At 33.4% G+C, this 21,001-nt stretch overlaps 1 protein-coding gene across 10 annotated transcripts in view; it reads right to left on the minus strand.

Annotated features, from left to right (window-relative positions):
- MIPOL1 (mirror-image polydactyly 1) overlaps positions 1-21,001 on the minus strand; it is a 404,420-nt gene that overhangs the window by 19,995 nt on the left and 363,424 nt on the right. The window contains exon 13 of one of the 10 annotated variants that reach the window (XM_050798631.1): positions 9,801-14,139. The exons of 7 other annotated variants lie outside the window; for them this stretch is intronic. In XM_050798631.1, coding sequence (XP_050654588.1) covers positions 14,073-14,139 — 67 coding nt within the window. In that variant the 3' untranslated portion in view covers positions 9,801-14,072. Of the gene's footprint in view, positions 1-9,800; positions 14,140-21,001 lie in introns of those variants that run through there. 2 more of the 10 variants (XM_050798633.1, XM_050798637.1) reach the window with 2 other exon arrangements.

The following is a 21,001-nucleotide window of genomic DNA, read 5'->3' on the forward strand; positions in this document are numbered from 1 at the left end:
CCAACAGTAAAAACTGTTTCTGAACTTACAACATGTTAAATTTTGGCTCAAGGCAAATTTACAGCATCAAGGTTTATGATAAAATCTGTCAAAACATTAACCATGATGGCACAAGTTTCAGCTCTAAACAGCAGCAGATAGGGAAGCAGTATGGCTGACAACCTGAACAGCTTAGGGATGGATGCACATTCGCAATTCTAGCTGTGAAAATGCCTGCTTATGTCACATTATAAATGTTTTTCAATTCCTTTGTTCTCATTTTTCACAAATGTGAAGGTTTTATATAAAAGGACAATGTTTTAATTAAGTGGTTTCAAAGTGATTAGAGATCCTAGAATTAAAGATACAATTCTAAGTAAAAAGTTATTAGCTAAGAGAACTTCAGATGTTCAAGACAAGAGTTAGGAATCAATAGCATTTTCATTTCTTCTGTGATTAATCTCAAGAAAAATTAAGTATGAACGCAGGTAGTATCTTAACCTTTTTGCTACTTTAAGGCAAATATGATTCATTTGGCCACATGCTAGCATTTGAGCAATATTCATCTATGTAATTTTAATTTTTCAACATGGAAAACAATGCTGAAAGTTTTGGTTTCCTGTTCCTTCATGGTAAAAAAAGCTAATTTCCTAGAAAATTACAAGCAAAATACAGTTACTCTTATCAAAAGTGAATCACTCTGCCAGCAGTCAATTATAATCAACATAGTTAACTTTGTGTATGAAGTACATACTAGAAACAATATTGGAGAAGGACATACTATATTGAAAAATATAATTTGATTAGCCACAGCCAAAACAGATTTATGAGAAGAAAATCTTCTTTAAGGAACTTAAAGTATGTTAATGTCATGGTCATACAAGTAAAATGCAGTAAATATTCTTTGCTTGAGTATTTCAGAAAGGCTTTGATACAACTGACCTATTTGTTGAAGAATGGCAGGCATTTTTTGAAGCTTTAGAATCATCATTCAACAAGTTACATGATGAAAACTGGTGGATACTGAATCAGAGACAAAATAATATTAGTAACCAAATATCAATTTTTGAAGCTGTAGTTTGGTAGGTAACATTCATGCACAATTTATTTTTGCTCCCAAATATCTTAAAATATGACTTGGGTATTGAAAGAATAATATAACCAGAGAGTAAAATCTCAAGAAAGTATATCAAAGTAATAAGAGCTCATATAACTTTGGTTGTTTTTAGAAAATGAGGGACCACTGAATTTGAAATCATGATCTAAAGTACATGCAGCAACATAAGAGGATATCCAAACAATTTACACTGGTTTATACATTGTTTGCATTCTCCTTCTCCTTGCCTGAATTTGGACAAGCAATGTAGTTATCATTATTGCTCAATAAGGATTTAAATGACCTATTTTCTTACCTGGAAATTTTGTATAAACTTTGTAGTCAACAAAATAAAACCAGTCTTCAGTTCATCATGGAGTGAAATTTCAAACTTTGGACTGCACAGTACCAACATTTAACAGCTACACAAGAAGTTTGGATTAAAACAACAAACCAAGGCTGGGTGTGGTGGTTCATGACTGTAATCCCAGCACTTTGGGAGGCCAAAGCAGGAGGATTGCTTGAGTCCAGGACTTTGAGACCAGCCTAGGCAATTTCAGAAGACCCTGTCTCTACAAAAAATTTAAAAAAGAAGTGATTCAGGCTGGTGACATGTGCCTGCAGTCCCAGCTACTTGGGAGGCAGAGGTGGGAGAAACACTTGAGCCCAGGAATTTAGGGTTGCAGTGAGCTATGATCACACCACTGTACTCTAGCTTGGGTGACAGAGTGAGACCCTGTCTCAACAAAACAAAACAAAACACCCAAAACAAAAAACAAACCACAACAGACACCACACACACACACCCCCTCCCCAAACCAAACAACAAAAAAAATTAAACAACGTCAAAAAAACCCCATAGCAACCCTTCACTTTAAATTGATAAATTAATTATAGTTAAAAAGCTACAGTATTCAGGTAAGTACAATGTTTTAGCTGGTAATGTGCCAGGTGCTAGATAATTTGACATAATTGTATATTTTAACATCACTGATATAGGAAAAATATTTAAATTTTAATATTTTAATGTCATATTTTTAGAAAGGCATATCACACAGATGTTTAGAAAGTTAAAATAGTTTGAAAATTTAGGTTTCTCATTAAACAAGGATGATTATTCATCAAGTATTTACCTGTGCAAAGAAATATGAACAAAACTGAATCTCTCATCTTCAGGAGCTTGCATTCTAATGGGAAATAGTAAAGGAATACTGAAACCAAGAGAAAAGTTATTAACTGCCCTAATAGAGAGATGAAGAAAGAGCTAGATGGCAAATAGAAGGGAGATTAACTACAACTTTGTGGGGGGGTGGGGGTGGGGAATTAGGGAAAGCTTCATGTAGGGGGTGGTACATAAGTGAGCTTGATGGATGAACTGGATTTAAAAAGTGAAGGTGGATTTGATTGAGTATAGGGTTGAAAATGGCGAATGAATCAAACAGTGAAAATATGGGGTAGGAACTGAAATGGAGAGTATGCCTGGAGTACATGGTCTCAGGTATTAGTACGTTATGAATAAAAGTCACTTTTATTAATTTTCTTGCCATTCATAAGAAAACAAAATGTAGCATAGAACTTCTATGTATAGTTTGGGAAACTGGTTCTTTAAAAAATGCAACATGGGCCCAGGCAACTTTCCTAAAACGTAAAGAAAATAATATCTGCAATAAATAACTAACTATATTCCTTGAAAAGTTGTTGCAATTTATAAAAGTTTTTTATTTATAAAAGCAGAAACAAATTATTGCTGTGATATAACTGAAGCTTTAACTGAAAGGAAACTTCTGATTTCAAAAACTTTTCCTCACTTTTTTTTGACAACAATTACATATTCACATTCCTACATTCCTCTATGTCACCTAAATAAAATTATATAACTACTCTTTATGATATGATCACAGTTTAAGATGCAAAAAGCAAATCCAATTTTGCAAAGTGCTAAGACTATATCATACTGAGACATTAGTAATCCGTGTACACATTTAAATGAAGTGTAATTCTTCAAAGAAATAACACTGAGATATTTTATGTCAAATTATTATACTATTGTTCAAAATATATTTGAATTTTCTCCCACAGAAGTATCTTCAGAACTGGTTTATGAGTTAGAGGAGAAATTCAGCCTCTTGTCTTTCAGTCACTTGGCTTTTAGACTCAAGATAGTATAGTTAGAAGCAACATGAAGCTTAGGTATTTTAAAGAAAAACTTGTTCTTAGCCAATGTGTACCTAATCTATATGGGTCTGAGAGACATTCTTTGTGACATTATCAGGAAGATCTCCCTAAGCAACAAAAAACATTTGGCATGGAAGAAGGGCCACATGAGATAAAGTATACATGACTGGTGCATTTGGCAGTTCTCACCTTATAAAAATATTAAAGTACAATAATAATAAATAAATTAAAAAAAAAAAGAAAAAAAATATTATACAGTCATAGTTCCTCTATTTTAGGCAAAGTTCCTAAGTTTTAAAACAGGTATACTTTTTGAAGTTTCTGCCACAGTGGGTATGATTTTTGAAATGAAAGTTACTTCTTAATTTTTGCTAGTGCACTTTGGCTTATTTCTTTACTTTTCATATATATATTTTAAAGGCTACCTTTTAGGAGCAGTTGGTCTAGGAAGGCAAGAGCATCTTAGTTGCATGAAGACATATAAATTATATAATCTTATTATAAAACCAAAAATGTTGATCACTGCTGTTTTCTAAGTCTTGCTTTACATGGAGCCAGTGTGAAAAGTTCGTTAGCTAGAGCTTAACAACACAATGGCTTGAAGGAATGGAGTTACCACACAAGTGTTTAAATTCCACGGCGGATCCCTAGCTACAACGGAGAAGAAAGTTCAAACAACAAAAACAGAGTTGCAAGGTCTGAACTTGTGTGTCACGGATACCTCTTACTCATCACCAGGCAGCTCTTATTCAGGGCAACCATGCCCTCCCAAGCAACATGGTTAATTGAATAAGGATTCTGAACCTTTTGGCTGCAGATAAACCAAAGTGGTACATGGCTCATAACTCAAACATTTCATTTTAGGCAGCTGTTAATTTTCTTGCCCAGGCTAATTTGGATTATTCAATCATTTTCTTTTCTTTAATGAAAAACTGCTTGTAGTTACTGGTGGGGAAAAAGAGCTGCAATTATGGATCTTGGAAGGTAAATTTATTATCTGCTCATTTTAATCATGTATACAAGTGATACTAAATTCAGAACATTTTATTAGCAGTGCAATTCTCTCTCTCTCTCTCTCTCTGTGTGTGTGTGTGTGTGTGTGTGTGTGTGTGTGTATAGGTTTAATAACATTCCACCTTGACTACTGTTTCCTGCTATGATGGACCTGGTACCTCCTGCAGTAAGCAACTAAAAATGTTGGATAGAATATGAAAAACATCTTTTCAAATTCATCAATATGTTGGCAGTCAATAAGGAATACTCTGAGGCCCAAACCTAAGTAAAATGCAACCCTGAGTGGTAAGTAAAGCACAAAAGGCAGTTTTCATCTCAAAAGCATTTGTCTTATGACAGGGGTAAAGTTGAGCTTGGGTTTTCATGGCCTTGTAATGTAGCAGGGGACAAAGTACAAAGCCAGAACCCATCTGGGGAGAGAAATCTTGAACTCAGGCTATGAATGAAGGATAAAAAAAAAATTTCCCATATGAAGTTTGTAACCATAAGCTAGCTCTTCTGTGGATTTTCAACCCAAATTAACATTACCTAAGTGGCCTAATAAAAGTCAAATTAAGATTTTAAAGTGATCCAACATGCTTCCAAATGACTGGCAGAAGCAAATGCAAAACTCTGTGGAGGAACCCACCTTTAACCCAGGCTTTGAAAAACTCCATAGAGAATAGTTCTAAGAAGATATAAGTTTACATTAATGAATCACCAAACATTTAAATAAAGATAGCTAGCAGAAATAATAGACAACAAAATCAGAGCAGCAAATACTTGACATGTCAAAATTATCAGAAATTAAGTATGAAATACATGTTTAAAACATGTAAGAAAATAAAAAAATTAAAAATACAGGAACTCTAAAAATGATCAAACGCACTTGGAGACAGACAAAATATAACCTCTAGAAATGAAAATTATAATAAAGGAAATTTAAAATTCATTGAATTTCTGCTTCGAGACAAAACAGAATAGTTTGTGATAGACCAGTCCTCCTGCCAACAACAACCAGAAAAGCTGAATAAAGTATAAAAAACAGTATTTGTTTAGAAGTGTTGAAGAGGATGTAAAATAAAGGCAAATAGAGAGACTAAGATTCCAGAAAGGAGAACAACAGAGAGGTAAACTGATGATCTGCAGCCACTTTTCCTTTGGAGGCATTTGCTGGTTCTGGGTGAAGATGAGGGAATTGATAATGTGGGCTCTGTCCTAGCAGAAGATTGCTTCTAGGAATAGGGAAACTAGCAGAGCTTTGGGCAATTTTGCAGGGCTGGAGTGACAAAATTGGAGACCTAAAGGGCCTGACACATATATCTAGTTGGCAAATTCTGAGATATCCTAAGTGAAAGATTAAAAAAGCTAAAATGAGAATTTCTAAAAAAGCTCAGTGAAGATATCACTTTCACCACTGAAGGCCCTAGTGAATTATGCAACAAGAAAGGAGGCAAACCAGAAACAACTGATCCTTATTCAAACTGGAACCCAGATTCAAGCCAACACAGTACTTTACTAGATAAAGGTGACTGGGTTTCATTCAGTCATCGCAGGAGAACAAAGGATAAACCCTCTTGGGAGGCAGACAAAATCATCTGGAGGTTCAGGTTATGTTACATTCAATCAAGAATTAATAGGCATGCCAAGAGACAAGATAGATGATAGAGAAAGACCCAGAGGTAATTCAGATATTGGAGTTAATAGGCATGGACTTTAAAGTAATAATGACCAGTATGTTCAGGAAAACAGAGGCAAAGGGGGAAGAAAATAGATTTAGAAAGATGAGTATTTCACTGGAGAATCCGAATGTACAAAAAAGAAAAAAAGAAATTGTAGAATTTAAAAATTCAAAACCTAAAGTTAAGAATTCAATAGATGGCCTTCAAAGCAGAACACAGGCTTACTGAAATAAAAGACAGGTAATCAAAAAATTCAAAATTGTCCAGGTGTAGTGGCTCATGGCTGTAATCCCAGCACTTTTGGAGGCTACGATGGGAGGAATGCTAGAGGCCAGGAGATAGAGACCAGCTTGGGAAACCTAGCAACACCCCGTATCTTAAAAACACAAAAACAAAAACAAAAATCAAAACTGTTACACATATAGCTAGAAAAAAAGAACGGAAAATATAGGAACACAGTGAAAAGGTTAACATATATGTAATTGAAGTCTCAGGAGGAGAAAGAGATATTGACTAAAGATGTCCTAAAATTGAGAAAAGATGAAGACAGAGCTTTAACAAGGTCTCTGAATTCAAGCAAGAAATATAAAAAGAAGACCACATCAAGGCATAAAATAAAACTGCCAAAAAACAAAGTAAAAGAAAAAAATGTAAAAAGCAATCAGAGAAACAAAAAAGTTTACTTCAAGGAGACAATAAGACTGACGGCTGATTTCTAAACAGGTAAGAGAGAAGCTAGACATTAACAGGATGACATTTTAAAAGATCTACAGGAGGGCCTACACTTCTGGCTACAATGGAATAACAGGGACCAGATTTATCCTGCCACTGTCCTCAAAAAACTGAAAAACAACAACAACAAAACCAAAACCAACACCACCAACCAAATAAAAAGCAATAGTGAAAATACATGAAACAATGTTTTTGGACTTTGGACAATAGGCAGTCCAGGACAGTGAATCAAACAAATGAAGTGAGCCCTATGATTGCCCCCGCTTATAGTCTGGAGAATTTACAGAGTGTAGAGTGGGGCAACCAAAACAGAGCTTGGAAGGCTCCCTGAGTTGAGGACACAGAGTTGAGAATCTGGGGACACCAGAGCAGACAGAATTTACAGCTCAGAGTACTGGAGAGAAGAAATTATATGCAGAGAGGGCTGGGAGAGGCTGCACAGAGAAAAAGAGAGAGAGAGAGCGAGAATATACCAGAGAGCGAGTTTGGCTCTGAAGAGCTGTAGACCATTCCTTGAGTCTTTCTCGGAGTATTGATCAACACACATATGTGAGCAAATTAGCAAGGCCAGGGTAAAAATCACCAGGAAAGAAAAGGCAGAGCAATGACCTAAACTTACATATGGTCATCATATACTATAAAGAATATAAGGTAATATATTCAGAAGGGGATTGCCTTGGTTGTGAGGAAAACTCTGCTCTAGAATAGCTGCTCTGGTCTTGCCCATCAAAGCATAAAACAGCTTTAAAAGTATTATACTGTTTCTAAGTAATGTAACTGCATTCCTGAACAAAACTCAAAACATTTAAAAAAATACAAAAATATTCAGCACCCAACCCGATAAAATTTGCAATAACTGGCATTCAGTAAAAAGTTACCAGCATGTAAAGCAGAAAAATATAACCTATAGTAAGAAAAAAAAATCAGTCAATAGAAACAGGCCTGGAAATGGCACAGATAACATAATTAACAAACATGAACATTAAAACAGTTATTACAGCAATCCCTTTTTATCTGTGGGGGACACATTCCAAGACCCTCAGTAGATGTCTGAAACCAAGGATAGTACCGAACCCTATATAAATTTTTTCCTATATGTACATTTTTATGATAATGTTTAATTTCTAAATGGAGCATAGTAAGAGATAAACAATAACTAATAATAAAATAGAATAATTATAACAATATGCTGTGATAAAAGGCATGTGAATGTGGTTTCTGTCTCTCAAAATATCTTATGGTACCATACTTACCTATTTTTGGACTGTGGTTAGTTGTGGGTAACTAAAACCAAGGAAGTGAAACCACTGTATATGTTTTATGTTCCTGAAGATAATGCAAAGCATGAACAAGTTAAGGAGAGCCATACAAAATTTAAAAAACTCAATTCTAACTTATAGAGATGAAAAATACAATGTCTGTGAAGAAAGAGGCCCTGGATGGATTAACAACACATTAGACACTGCAAAAGAAAAGATTAGCAAACTTGAAGACAAAGTAATAGAACTATCCAAAATGAAACAGAAAAAAATTGAAAAGAAATATAATAAAAATATAGTTAGTTAGAATGAATAAGATCTAATATTTGATAGCACAACAAGGTGACTACAGTCAATAGTTTATTGTACATTTTAAAATAACTGAAAGGGTATAATTAATTGTAACAAAAAAGTAAATGCTTGAGGTGATGGATATCCCATTTACTCTGATGTGATTATTATGCACTGGATGCCTATATAAAAATATCGCATGTGCCCCATAAATATATACACCTACTAGGTACACACAAAAATTAAAAATTAAAAAAAAAGAATGAAGCATGAACAAGTTGTAGGATAACTTTAAGTAGCTTAATATCCAGAGAATAGTAGTTCCAGAGAAAGAAGAAAAAGTGATAGGGAAATATATTGGAAAAAATAATGGCTGAAATTTTCTGATAAAGACTGCAAACATGGATCCAAGAAGTTCAGCAAACCACAGGCACAAAAACATGCAGAAATCGACACTGCACATCATAATCAAATTGATTAAAACAAGTGACAAAGGGAAAATCTTTAAAGCAGCTAGAGGACACATAATGTACAGAAAATAAAAATAAGAATGACAGCAGGAACAAAGCAAACCAGAAATATTAGAGCAACGTCTTTAAAATACTGAAAAAAATCAACCCTGTAAACCTCAAATTCTATATGCAGCATTTTTTTCACAGAATGAAGGCAGAAAAAGAGTCACATTTTCAGACATACAAAAGTTGAACCAACAGTTCTTCACTAGTATAGATGATAAATACTTTGGACAGAAGGAAAATGGTAACAGGTGGATAACATGGATGTATGCAAAGAAAATAAGGGCGCTAGAAATGGTAAATATGTGAGTAAATATCATATACGTTCATTCTTATTTTAAAAATTTTCTTAAATATAATTACTTTTTAAAGTTAAAAAAGTTACAATTATGTGCATATGTAGAAGTAAAATGTGTGACAAATCACAAAGGTCATACATCATGAAACAATAATTTAGCAAAGTAATGTGATAGTTTAGATATTACCAGTTTATAGAATTTTTGCCCCAAAGACACCTACTGCCCACTTCCACTGCATTCCTCTTGTACTCACGTACTAAATTCTAAGTTCACTCCAGGTGATAACAGTGCTACATAGTCTGTTTACATTTACCTTATCATGATTGAATAATCAAATGCAACAGAAACAGTGTTTTTAGATTTCAGCTATTGACAGCAAAATTCCACGTACATATTCCAAAGTGAGTAGAGGTGCTTTATGGTAGATTTGAGTCAGTCTATTATTTTTTAATTAAAATAATTTGATCTCCCCTCTTAGGTTCTTTCTAACCATATTCACTAAAAATGATATTTCTCTTCAATATTTTATTGCTATAATTTTATTTTATATCTAAATAGTTTTGAAAGATTCCTAAGGTGCCTAACAAATTTGTTCATATTGACATTTCTCTTTATTAAATTTGTTAAGGAAGTCAGACAGTTTGACAGTGAACTTAATCTGTTTCCTTACTGCAATATATTTTATACTGCATATTTTTAAGACTAGTACACTGTCTTCAGGATTGTACATTTATACATTTGATTAAGATTGATGTATAAGAATTGCATTGAACTATGCATAGGATTTGCAATAGGGGATTTTATTTGAATACAAAGTAAATATATCTTTTAGACATTTGGGCTTGTGCATTAAAATACATCTTTGTTAATAATCAGATAGTCCAGAAATTGGTGGCTTCTAAAATACTAGCATACACCAAAACTATATTTAGAAGACAATTAGATTAAAAATTAAGCATATAAAGACTTCTGCAAAGGAATATCATTATATACAATATTTTAATGATTCTCAAAAATACACATTTATCATTGTCAAATTCTATTTATGAAGTCCTACATTAAATAATTCAACTTTTAGAAGTAACTTAACATACACTAAAACATGTAATAAAAAAGGTTTTTTTTTCTAATTTCAGTATATATGCTGCCGAAGCTAGCACAAGAAAACCTTTTCAAAAAAGATTATTCTAGTAAAAGGATTACAAAAAATTTGGTAACTTGAGATGCTCTTCTGGAACGTATGCTGCTAGTTTAAATGTGCAAGCTCCAACTTAACAAATGCTTAAAATATTTGAGTTTTTAAAACAGTGCCAAAACAAACCACATCTTTTCTAGAGATGACATATTTAGCTAAGCACGAGCAAAATAAATGTCTCAACCATTCCATGTATTTGTTTAAAAGCCTAAGAAACCACGTGCATTTCCAATAAAACATGAACAAAATACTGAAATCACTGGAGCCTAGCAGTTCATTTATAAATGATTTTTTAAAAAGGTAAATGTATCAGTGTGTGTGCATGCATAAATATGTAAAATATGAATAGATAGGTTAGCTGTAAATACTAGTTACCAACAACACAATAAAATCAGTAAAAAATGTGGGTTCCAAACACATCATATGTGAAAAGACAAAAATGTATGAGCCATGGCTATTTCATCATACAATGCCTTATTAATCACAACTATTTGAAAATAGAAACTTTAAAAATAATTGTGATCTTTAAGAATAGTACATATAAAATGTTTTTCTGTGAAACTATATTCAATATTAAAAGTATACACTTTAATTTTCTAGCTTTTTAATAAAATAAACTAATTATATAAATAAGTGACCTGATAAGATGATAGGACTGAGTTTATTTGAATAAGGAAATATACAAAGGATCAACTTTATCATTGAAAAAATAAGCAAAATATTTTATTCCATAAAGTATTTAAAATACATTAATAATTTCTACCTTATTTATAAAATTTTAAATTCTCATATATTAATAATTAATAACTTTGCTTTAACTGCTTATACCTTGCTTATAACCAATAACTTTGCTTATAACTGGTTTTAGCTCTAAATTGTTCTAGGAGATACAGCAAGGCTTGAAGTTTAGACTACCATGTTATAAAACTAAGCTGACAGGTTTTAGCATCAGGCCAAATTAAAAATAGTACAAAGAGACTCATGATATGTTTTATTAGGAATGAATTGTCACAATATTCCTAATTAGTGAAGGCTGAGGCAAAGCATACTGCCACTATAATACCACAGAGAGGTGGTAATAATGTGATGCTGTTTACACATGCAATTCACATTATTGTACTTCATTGAAAGAAATGTGTACAATCTTTTGATTACTAAGGAATTCGTATGTAGTATGTGAAAGAAATGGTACTATAACAACATAAATTGCAAGAGTTAAAATCTTTACTTTGAAATTTTTTTCTTACAGAGAGATTTACAGACTCATAGTTACATGGAATGTGGTTATAAGATCTTAGCTCCAGGTCCCAGCCAGTCCTTGGCAAATTTCAAGACTTACTGAGTCTGTTTCCTCATCTGTAGAATGAATATAATAATAATTATAATGACAGTAATACTAAAATTATCATCACCATCATTATTATATGGGTTATATATAATTTATTATTATTATGATTGTTGATAGGATCAAATGAAAAGAAAAACAGATGTAAAACGACTTTGTAAATCAAGTGCTACAAATGTTAGTATTAGCATTTCTGCCTTTCCTCTAAGTTACTTATTTTTACAAGAAGAAGTAAATTCTCATGTTACTATAGGATTTAGTAGATGATGTATAAAACAAACTCAAAGCAACATTTCTCAGCAGTGTGGAATACTTCTAAAGTTGCATTATTGTTGAATATATAGAGAACCTATCTTCAGTAGGCAAGGCTATTCATTCATACAGAAAAAATATATAAAGACCATCTGACACACTGTTGATGGACACTTTTAAGTGTAAGAAATTAAGATAATATTTGGCTGTAATACTTTGAACTTGAAATTTTGTAGACAACTCATTTTCAAGAGGATGTGATATTTTTGGGAGATTACCTATACTGAACAACAGTGGATGTTACAATTATTTTGCAAATTTAACTTTATAATATCATATTCTATAAAAGTTCCACATCTTAATTATAGGAATTGGTTATTCTAATTTGATCATTTAAGTGTAGAAACATTTGTTTGGAAATCGTGAAATGTCTTTATACTATATTTTGTGTCTTCTAAAAACTCAGACAAAATAACTCAAGAAAAGTTCATCTGTTTTCAGGATTAAACTGAAAATTCAAGTTTACTTGTGACTTATTTTAAGTGAGATCAGGAATGGACTATTTTGTGACAAGAACTTTCTCATTACTTACCTGCACCTCCCAGATGACTTTAAAGATGCTCTTTCTTCACATAGGGAGCTGTTACACGTTTCAAATAGAGCCCAGAGACAAAAACTGCATGCATGACTAAATCATTACATATTTCTCTATTATAGAGTCATTGGTCTATGAGAGGATATAATTATCTTTAGGACTATAGAGCAAATTAAATTAGTTTGTTTTAACCTCTGTTGTCCCTTATTTTCTAATTCTCATAGTTAAAAAAGGTACTTCAATGGATACAGATTTAATAAGGAAGAAATAGAGTTTGTTAGTACTATGATTCTTTTGTCACCTATGACAAAGTAGCTTACATTTTCCTGTGGAGTAAAACAAAATTCAAATGGATAATCTACGATAGTATATGAAAGAATGGTGCAATAAATTGTCCTGAATGTACTTATCCTGTAAATAGGCAATGGTAGATAATTTAGCCCAATCTTAAAGATGAATTAAGAATATATAGACTTAGAAAAAAATTTTACTTGCCTACAAAATTTTCACTAATTAAATTGCGACTTGTCTATTTCATTCTGTTCCAGGCACAGTCATTTCCTCTTGGTCTTTCATCTGTCTCGTCTAAAAATATGAAAGTATTTTCTCTATAGCTAATTACATAAAAATCTCAGTTCTATTCATAACTTCATATGACTGCTATGCTGTAATGATCTTATTTCTGAAATAAAATAAAAAGCAGGTAACCTCAACCAAATGGCAAGTTTACTTTTTTCTGAATTCTTATATTTCTACATTATAATTTTATTGTATATTATGTATTAGATCCCCCTCCTCCACAACAAAAATCAAATGGCAATTAAAAAAAGATAAACAATAAGAATACTTAACAGGTTTGATGGTCTCTGTTCTTTTAAGACAGAGGCATGCTAATTTTCAAGCAAAAATGACAGAGATTTATAGCTTAAGTAGAATTTAGATAATTATTCAGACCCAACATTAAAAAATACTGACAATGTGAATTTATAAGTACACATTAACAGTCTGCTCTTTTTATTGAAACAGTTTGCATTATTTACAGTGAAACAAAAATCATGCCTTGATGAATGTAATTTTAATATATCCATCTCTTATTAAACAAATTATACATTTAATTCATGGCATCTATATTTAATATCTTTTAATACTAACAAAGATTACATACATGCATTGAAGGAAGACTACACACTCATGTTTAGGCCTCTCTCATCAGTTAAGAAATATTGAAAAATGCATGTATTTGAAGTTTTGACCTAACAGTGGATTAAAGCTTAGACAATATTTACTTTGCTGCACTTTGATTCAGAAAGGGCCACATGTGAAGATATGATACTAACCAACTTTAACATGTTTCTATAATGATCTCTCAGTAAAAAGATTTATATTAAAGATATTGAGATATAAAATAGTTACAAAATAAGCTGTAACCTTATAGCTACCCATTGGTAAAAGTCTGTAGTTAATATATTTGGATAAATAACTCAAGTCAGCAGCAAAGTGGTTAAACATTTGTGATTTGATTTTATCTCAGCTTGGAATGTGGTTGGAGTGTCCCACTTCTAACAACTGTTTGCTAAGTTAAGGCTTTAGTGTTTACACAGTGTTGAATGAAGCAGCCTGGTCACCAGATGTGATCGCTTCCCCAGACTGTCGTTTTTTTTCAATCAGATCACTGTCCTCATGGTCCCGGTTCCAACCTTCTTTCTCAGTACATCCACCAGCCTTTCCAACCTAAGTTGGGGTTGGGATGGGGGTGAGAAGGGGAAAAAAAAGGGCAATTATTGTTAAGAATGTCCTGGCTGATAAAGGACAGTATTTGCCTGTGACCAAGCAGTCCTCACAGTCATGTTAAGAAACAAAGCATTACTGTGAAAGACACTGCTACAGAGTGCCAAGTATCTGAGGTTTCAAAAACCAGCAATGACACAAACTTTAACCCAGATCCTTGAATTATGTCAGCATTAGATGCCACACAAAGTGGCATCTAATAAGATACTTACTTCAATGCATTTAATGCATTTACCTACTTGTATTAAGGTTGTGAATGAATCATTTACTATGCAATGACAGGATCACATATTAAATGTAGAATAAACTGATTTTTACCTAAGAAAAGCACATATTTCAAAACAGAAATACCAGCAATGTTTCACTTGTCACTTAGCTAGATAAGTGATTCACTGGTTGGTATACTGTGTAACTTCTATGAGGTACTAAATTCCCATCTTTTCATAGAATCAGCTGATAAAAATAAAGCCAGAAATTATGTGGCTAGGTGGAAAAAATTTCAAGTTACAGTAGAATGGAAATAATTTAAATATACAAAATGATTTGATACTAAGAAAACCAGACTTTTTGTTCTAATTAAAAAACAAGGATCTAGAACTAGATGTACCATATGACCCAGCCATCCCATTACTGGGGATATACCCAAAGGATTATAAATTATGCTGCTATAAAGACACATGCACACGTATGTTTATTGCAGCACTATTCACAATAGCAAAGACTTGGAATCAACCCAAATGTCCATCAGTGACAGATTGGATTAAGAAAATGTGGCACATATACACCATGGAATACTATGCAGCCATCAAAAAGGATGAGTTTGTGTCCTTTGTAGGGACATGGATGCAGCTTGAAACCATCATTCTTAGCAAACTATCACAAGAACAGAAAACCAAACACCGCATGTTCTCACTCATAGGTGGGAACTGAACAATGAGATCACTTGGACTCAGGAAGGGGAACATCACACACAGGGGCCTATCATGGGGAGGGGGGAGGGGGGAGGGGGAAGGGATTGCATTGGGAGTTATACCTGATGTAAATGACGAGTTGATGGGTGCAGCACACCAACATGGCACAAGTATACATATGTTACAAACCTGCACGTTATGCACATGTACCCTACAACTTAAAGTATAATAATAATAAATAAATTAAAAAAAAGAAAAAAACAAGTTTCTATTTCTGAGTAGCATAAATACACTGGAAATTACCTACATAGACTTTTTTGTCAAAGAAAATGATTTTTTTTGGTTGATTAAAAACTAGTCAATTAAATCGAAAAGAGAGTCGAAAGTTCAGAAGTCCATTCTGCAGTGTTCTTAGACTACTCTATGAGCGGGAGGTCACATTCATGTGGATCAGTGAGAGTTTTGCTTGACAAAAGATGATAGAATCAGACCATTAATTGGTTTTCTTCTTTTATTTTCTTTACTGAAAGCATAAAACCTCAACCAAAAATCTTGCTTGATGTTATACACACAGAAATCTTCCTTATAAGTAAATATCATGCCTAGCAGTTTTCATATACACAATCTTTCTCTCTCAAAGACTGGTAAGCGGCACAGTGTAGTCTGCTTCACAGTTTGCCTCATTTATATGGATCCATGCATGAGGGTCCTCTGCAAATAAACACAGCACAGAGCTAGACACGAAAGGAATGAGGGTATTCTTAGTGTCATATACGCTGGGTTAGAAGATTTGGAAGTTTCAGTAAGGAATGGACAAAATCAACTGCATATAATGCTGAAAACTAGCTGAAGTTTATTGGATGATTTTGTATCTATCAAGAATTCTGTTAACAAAAAACAGGAAAATAAAACAAAATCATTCAGTACATCAAAAAACTTTGCTCTAAGAAACACAGTAATGGTCTTAGAGTAAAAAGGCAAATCTTGTCTAAGTTCATTACTACAAACTTTTCTAAAATGCAAACTATACATAAACGTTGTATATCCACTATAACAGTCTAGTGGTACAAATACCCGAACTAGAAGAGTCATTAGAAAATTCACTGTATTCTCAGATTAGTCTGCAATACTTGAACCTTCCCTAGTGGTTAAAAACTAGTGCTAACTTATACACTCTGAATATTATGACTCATAGGACTACATGAATCCTTTAAGGCAATATTTAATTAACTTGAGTTGTGGATGAGGGGAAAGAAAAATGTATGAATTACAGAATTACACTATGAAATTTTAAGTTTATTGTTAAAATCTGATAGTAACTTGAAATAACCATTAAACAGCTCCCAGCAGAAATCATTATAAGACATTAGTAGCATTTCTTTGCATATATTGTTAAAAGCCAGAAAATATTACTTGCAAACTGGCTGAATGTATCCCTTCTCCATAATATAACTTATACTACTAACTAGTGAAAAAACCTTCTTCACAATATAAAAGCTCTATTTTGTCTAGTTATTATTATTGTTACTATAAATTCAGAATCAGTGGAATCCCAAATTATTGAGATGAATCTGTGTTGTGCTTCTTCTGGCTTCTCCTTTACAGACAGGCTCATCTTACTTTTGTTTCCTTTTTCTACATTAGGACATCTTTCCATTTAGAACTCTTATATCTTGTTAAGGTAAGAGATTAGGAGGAAATACTTAAATATCATGTTTTGCAATGTCTTCATTATATTTCAACAATTACCAGATCAACTACATTCTCAATTTATCCAGGTCGAATGATTTATGAAAATCTGCTCTCAGAAATGAGAAAAATGTCACTTACTTAGTTTTGTGAAAGCTTACTGACTTCTGTAACACAATGAAGCACCTATTCCTTCCTGTAAGGAATGGAATACACCTGCCAAACATGGGCTGTGCCAACAGGAAGGTAGACGTGTGTGTCTGTTGAAGCACCTTGCAGGATTTGCCTGCAGGCTATTCTTACTATCCAAATCAATAATGTCCTTAAAAAATTATGTAGCTCACTAAAATAGGCTCCAGATGCTTTAAATATTACTCTATGATATCTTCCCAACAGCTTCATGAAACACGAAAAGGGCTAGAGCTAGGATTAGGATTTCTCCATTTTAAATATGAAGAAACTGAAGAACAGACAAGTAAACCCTTATACAAGATTGTGAGGTAAAACAGTGATAAACCTGGGCCTGGTTTCCTTGTTTTTAGTTCAGAGCTATTTCCATTAGGGTTTGAGTTACTATAGACCTACAGATTTCACATTACAGGTTAATGAACTATTTGTCTTAGTAGCATCGTTAAAAAATTTTCCTCAAGTTATTCAGTTTATCTGAGGACATATTTGCTGGTGTATTTCATCTGGTATTCTAGTAACAACATGTTATAAGAAATTAAATTACAACCACAGAACATACATTCTTCTCATCTATACAAAAAACATATTCTAAGATCAACCACACGCTTGGTCATAAAACAAGTCCTCATAAATTAAAAAAATAAAATCATACCAAGCACACTCTCAGACTATAGTGCATTAAAAATATAAATCAATAACAAGAAGATCACTCAAAACTACACAAATACATGGAAATTAAACAGTTTCCTCCTGAATAACTCCTGGGTGAATATCAAAATTGAGGCAGAATCAGAACATTCTTTGAAATGAATAAAAACAGGTATACAAATTACTAAAGTCTCTGGGATGCAGCTAAAGCAGTGTTGAGAGGAAAGTTTATAGTGCTAAATGTCTTCATCAAGTAGTTGTGAAAATCTCAAATTAACAATCTAACTGCATCTAAAGGAACTAGAAAGAAAAGAATAAATCAATCCCAAAGTTAGTAGAAGAAAATAAATAACTAAAATTAGATAAGAATTAAATGAAGTTGAGATGCAAAAACCCATACAAAAGATCAATGAAACCAATTTTTCAGAAAAATAAAGAAGACTGATAGACTGCTAGCTAGATTAATAAAAGAAAAAAAGAGAGATGATTGAAATAAGTACACTCAGAAATGACGAAGATGACATTACAACTAATCCCACAGAAATATAAAAAATCATCAAAGAATACTATGAACAACTCTATGCACACAAATTAGAAAATCTATAGGAATAGACAAATCAGATGAATCAGTAATAAAAGATCTACTAACAACAACAACAACAACAACAAAAGCACTGGACTGGATGGACGCATAGCTGAATTCTACGAGACATACACAGAAGAACGGGTACCAGTCCTACTGGAAACTATTCCAAACAATTGAGGAAGAGGAGCTCTTCCTTAACTTATTCTATGAAGCCAGCAATAGCCTGATATGAAAATTTGGTAGAGACACATGAAAAAAGAAAACTGCAGGCCAATATCCCTCATGAACTAAGACATAAAAAATCCTCTACAAACTATTAACAATCTGAATCCAGTAGCACATTAAAAAGTCAATACACCATGACCAAGTAAGCTTTGTTCTGGGATGCAAGGCTGGTTCAACATATGCAAATCAATAAATGTGACTTGCCACATAAACAAGCCACAATGACTTTTGCACCAACCTATAGGAATTACCATCAGATTACAAAACCAAAGTATATAGGGGGGTAATTTGATAAGAGCCATACAGCTAATGGGTTTTGAAACTGAGACATGATGCTAGGTCTAACTACCGTGTTCCTGATTGATCCAATTTGCCACAATGCTTCCAAAAGTATAGAGACTTTTAAGGCTTATTCCTGAATTTTTGTGGCTTGAATTACTCTTATTGACTAGGTAATTTATTGCAAAGGGACAGGAAGGAGTAAAAGCAGAACAAATTCCTCATCATTAATTGAATTGTACCAAAGTAAATATCTCACTGTAGATTCCCTTTTTGAAAATAATTTTTGTATTTGTCAATGTGAGAATAGGAAAATTCTTATTGGTTACTTTCTTTCCAGAAAAAAGCATTCCTATTACTTAGGCAATGAAGTTGGCTTTTTGTTTATTTTTCCTTTCCAAGAGGAAAAAACCAGGGAAATCCAAGAGAGGCAAATAACAATTATCCTTCCAGCAGAGGAGACAAAGTCACTAAAAATGCTGCACCTAGGGTTTGCCATTAGTATTCAAGATCTTGCCCCCTTTCAATCAGAAGGATGAGAAGACTTTAAATATGATTTTTGTTTCTTTTATCACTATGGTTGTTGTTTTGTTGGTATTTTTAATGTTGATGTATTTTATCATCTTTTCTTTACATTTTGCTCCCTTGATGACACTTAAATGCTCATGACTTCCAAATTTAGACCCGTTTCTCAAAATTCTCTTCTGCATTTTAGACTCACTTATCCAACTGCCTTCAAGGTATCTCCTCTTGCTTATACTGTCGGCATATGATACTCAGTATATTTAAAACAAAAGTATTTTAATTCTTACGCATGTTTCAGTATTTCTTGTCTTGATTAATGTTGCCATCCATTCACTCACTCGATCTTTCAGCTAAAATATTTAAGAAAAACTTGGTATGTTATTTATTTTATTCTTTACTTCAATTTGAACCTGTGAAAACTTTGTGATGAAACTGCTGATGTAGACAGTGGAACACAATGAAAGGGTTTTAACTCATCTAGTAACATAATTTGCATTTTAGAAAGTTCATATTGCCAATACTGCAGAGATGGGATGAAGGCGGGTTGACCTGTAAGTCAGAAGACCACATAGCCTTTTATTTAAAAAATACCTTAGTGAGCATAATGGTATGAATGTACTTACTGCCATTAAACTATACACTTAAAAGTGGTTAAGTTGATAAATTTATGCTATGACATTTTACCACAATTTAAAAATATGTCAGGCCAGGCAAGGTGGCTCACACCTGTAATCCCATCACTTTGGGAGGCCGAGGTGGGCGGATCACTTGAGGTCAGGAGCTCGAGACCAGCCTAGCCAACATGGTGAGACCCTGTCTCTACTAAAAATTTAAAAATTAGCCAGGTGTGGTGGCACATGCTTGTAATCCCAGCTACTCGGGAGGCTGAGGCACAAGAATTGCTTGAACCTGGGAGGCAGAGGTTTCAGTGAACTGAGATCGCACCATTGCTCTCCTGCCTAGGCAACAGGGCAAGACTCTGTCTAAAAAAATAAATAAATAAAAATAAAGGCCTGAATTAGAGCTGTAGCAATGCAGATGGAAAGAAGGAGATGCATTTGAAGGATATTTAGGATATGGGATCCAAAGGACTTCATGACCTCTGAGGATAGAATGAGCTGAGGTGGGTTGGGCAAGATTGGCTGACTCCTAGGATTCTGGTTTTGGTGACTAGATAGATAGTAATGCCCTAATCAAGATAATGGAGAGGAAGAACAGTAGATTTTTGCTGGGGAGTATGTGTGTGGGTATGTGTGTGTGGGGAATATGTGTGTAAGTTAAGTCTTACACGTTTGTGGTGTCAGTAGGACATAAAAGTGGGGATCTTAAGCAGGCACTTGGATATAAGAGTCTGTGTTAAAGAGAGAATATTAGGTCTATTTCAGTTCAATCAACAAGTATTTGTTGGGTAATTCCTATATGCCAGGCATTGTGCTGGGCTTTGATTATTTAAAGAACTGCTTCTTACTCATAAGAAGCAGTAAGGTGGGAAACTAGATCTTTATATGGATAACTCCAGTAAGTTATTAGTAAATGTTATAATATAAACACAGGTATTAACAGAACCTACCTTGGGTATGGAAGGAGAGGAAAGGTCTATAAAGGCTTCCTGATGATGCCTAAGTGTTGAAGGATGAGAGTTACCTCAAGAAAGGTAAGAATGGAGACAGGGCATGGATGTGCATTCCAGGCAGAGGAAATAACACACAGGTATAAAAAGCTTGATGCATTTCAAGTACTGCCAGTAGTATGG

Source organism: Macaca thibetana, chromosome 7 (assembly GCF_024542745.1).
Source record: "Macaca thibetana thibetana isolate TM-01 chromosome 7, ASM2454274v1, whole genome shotgun sequence".
Classification (NCBI taxonomy): Eukaryota; Metazoa; Chordata; class Mammalia; order Primates; family Cercopithecidae; genus Macaca; species Macaca thibetana.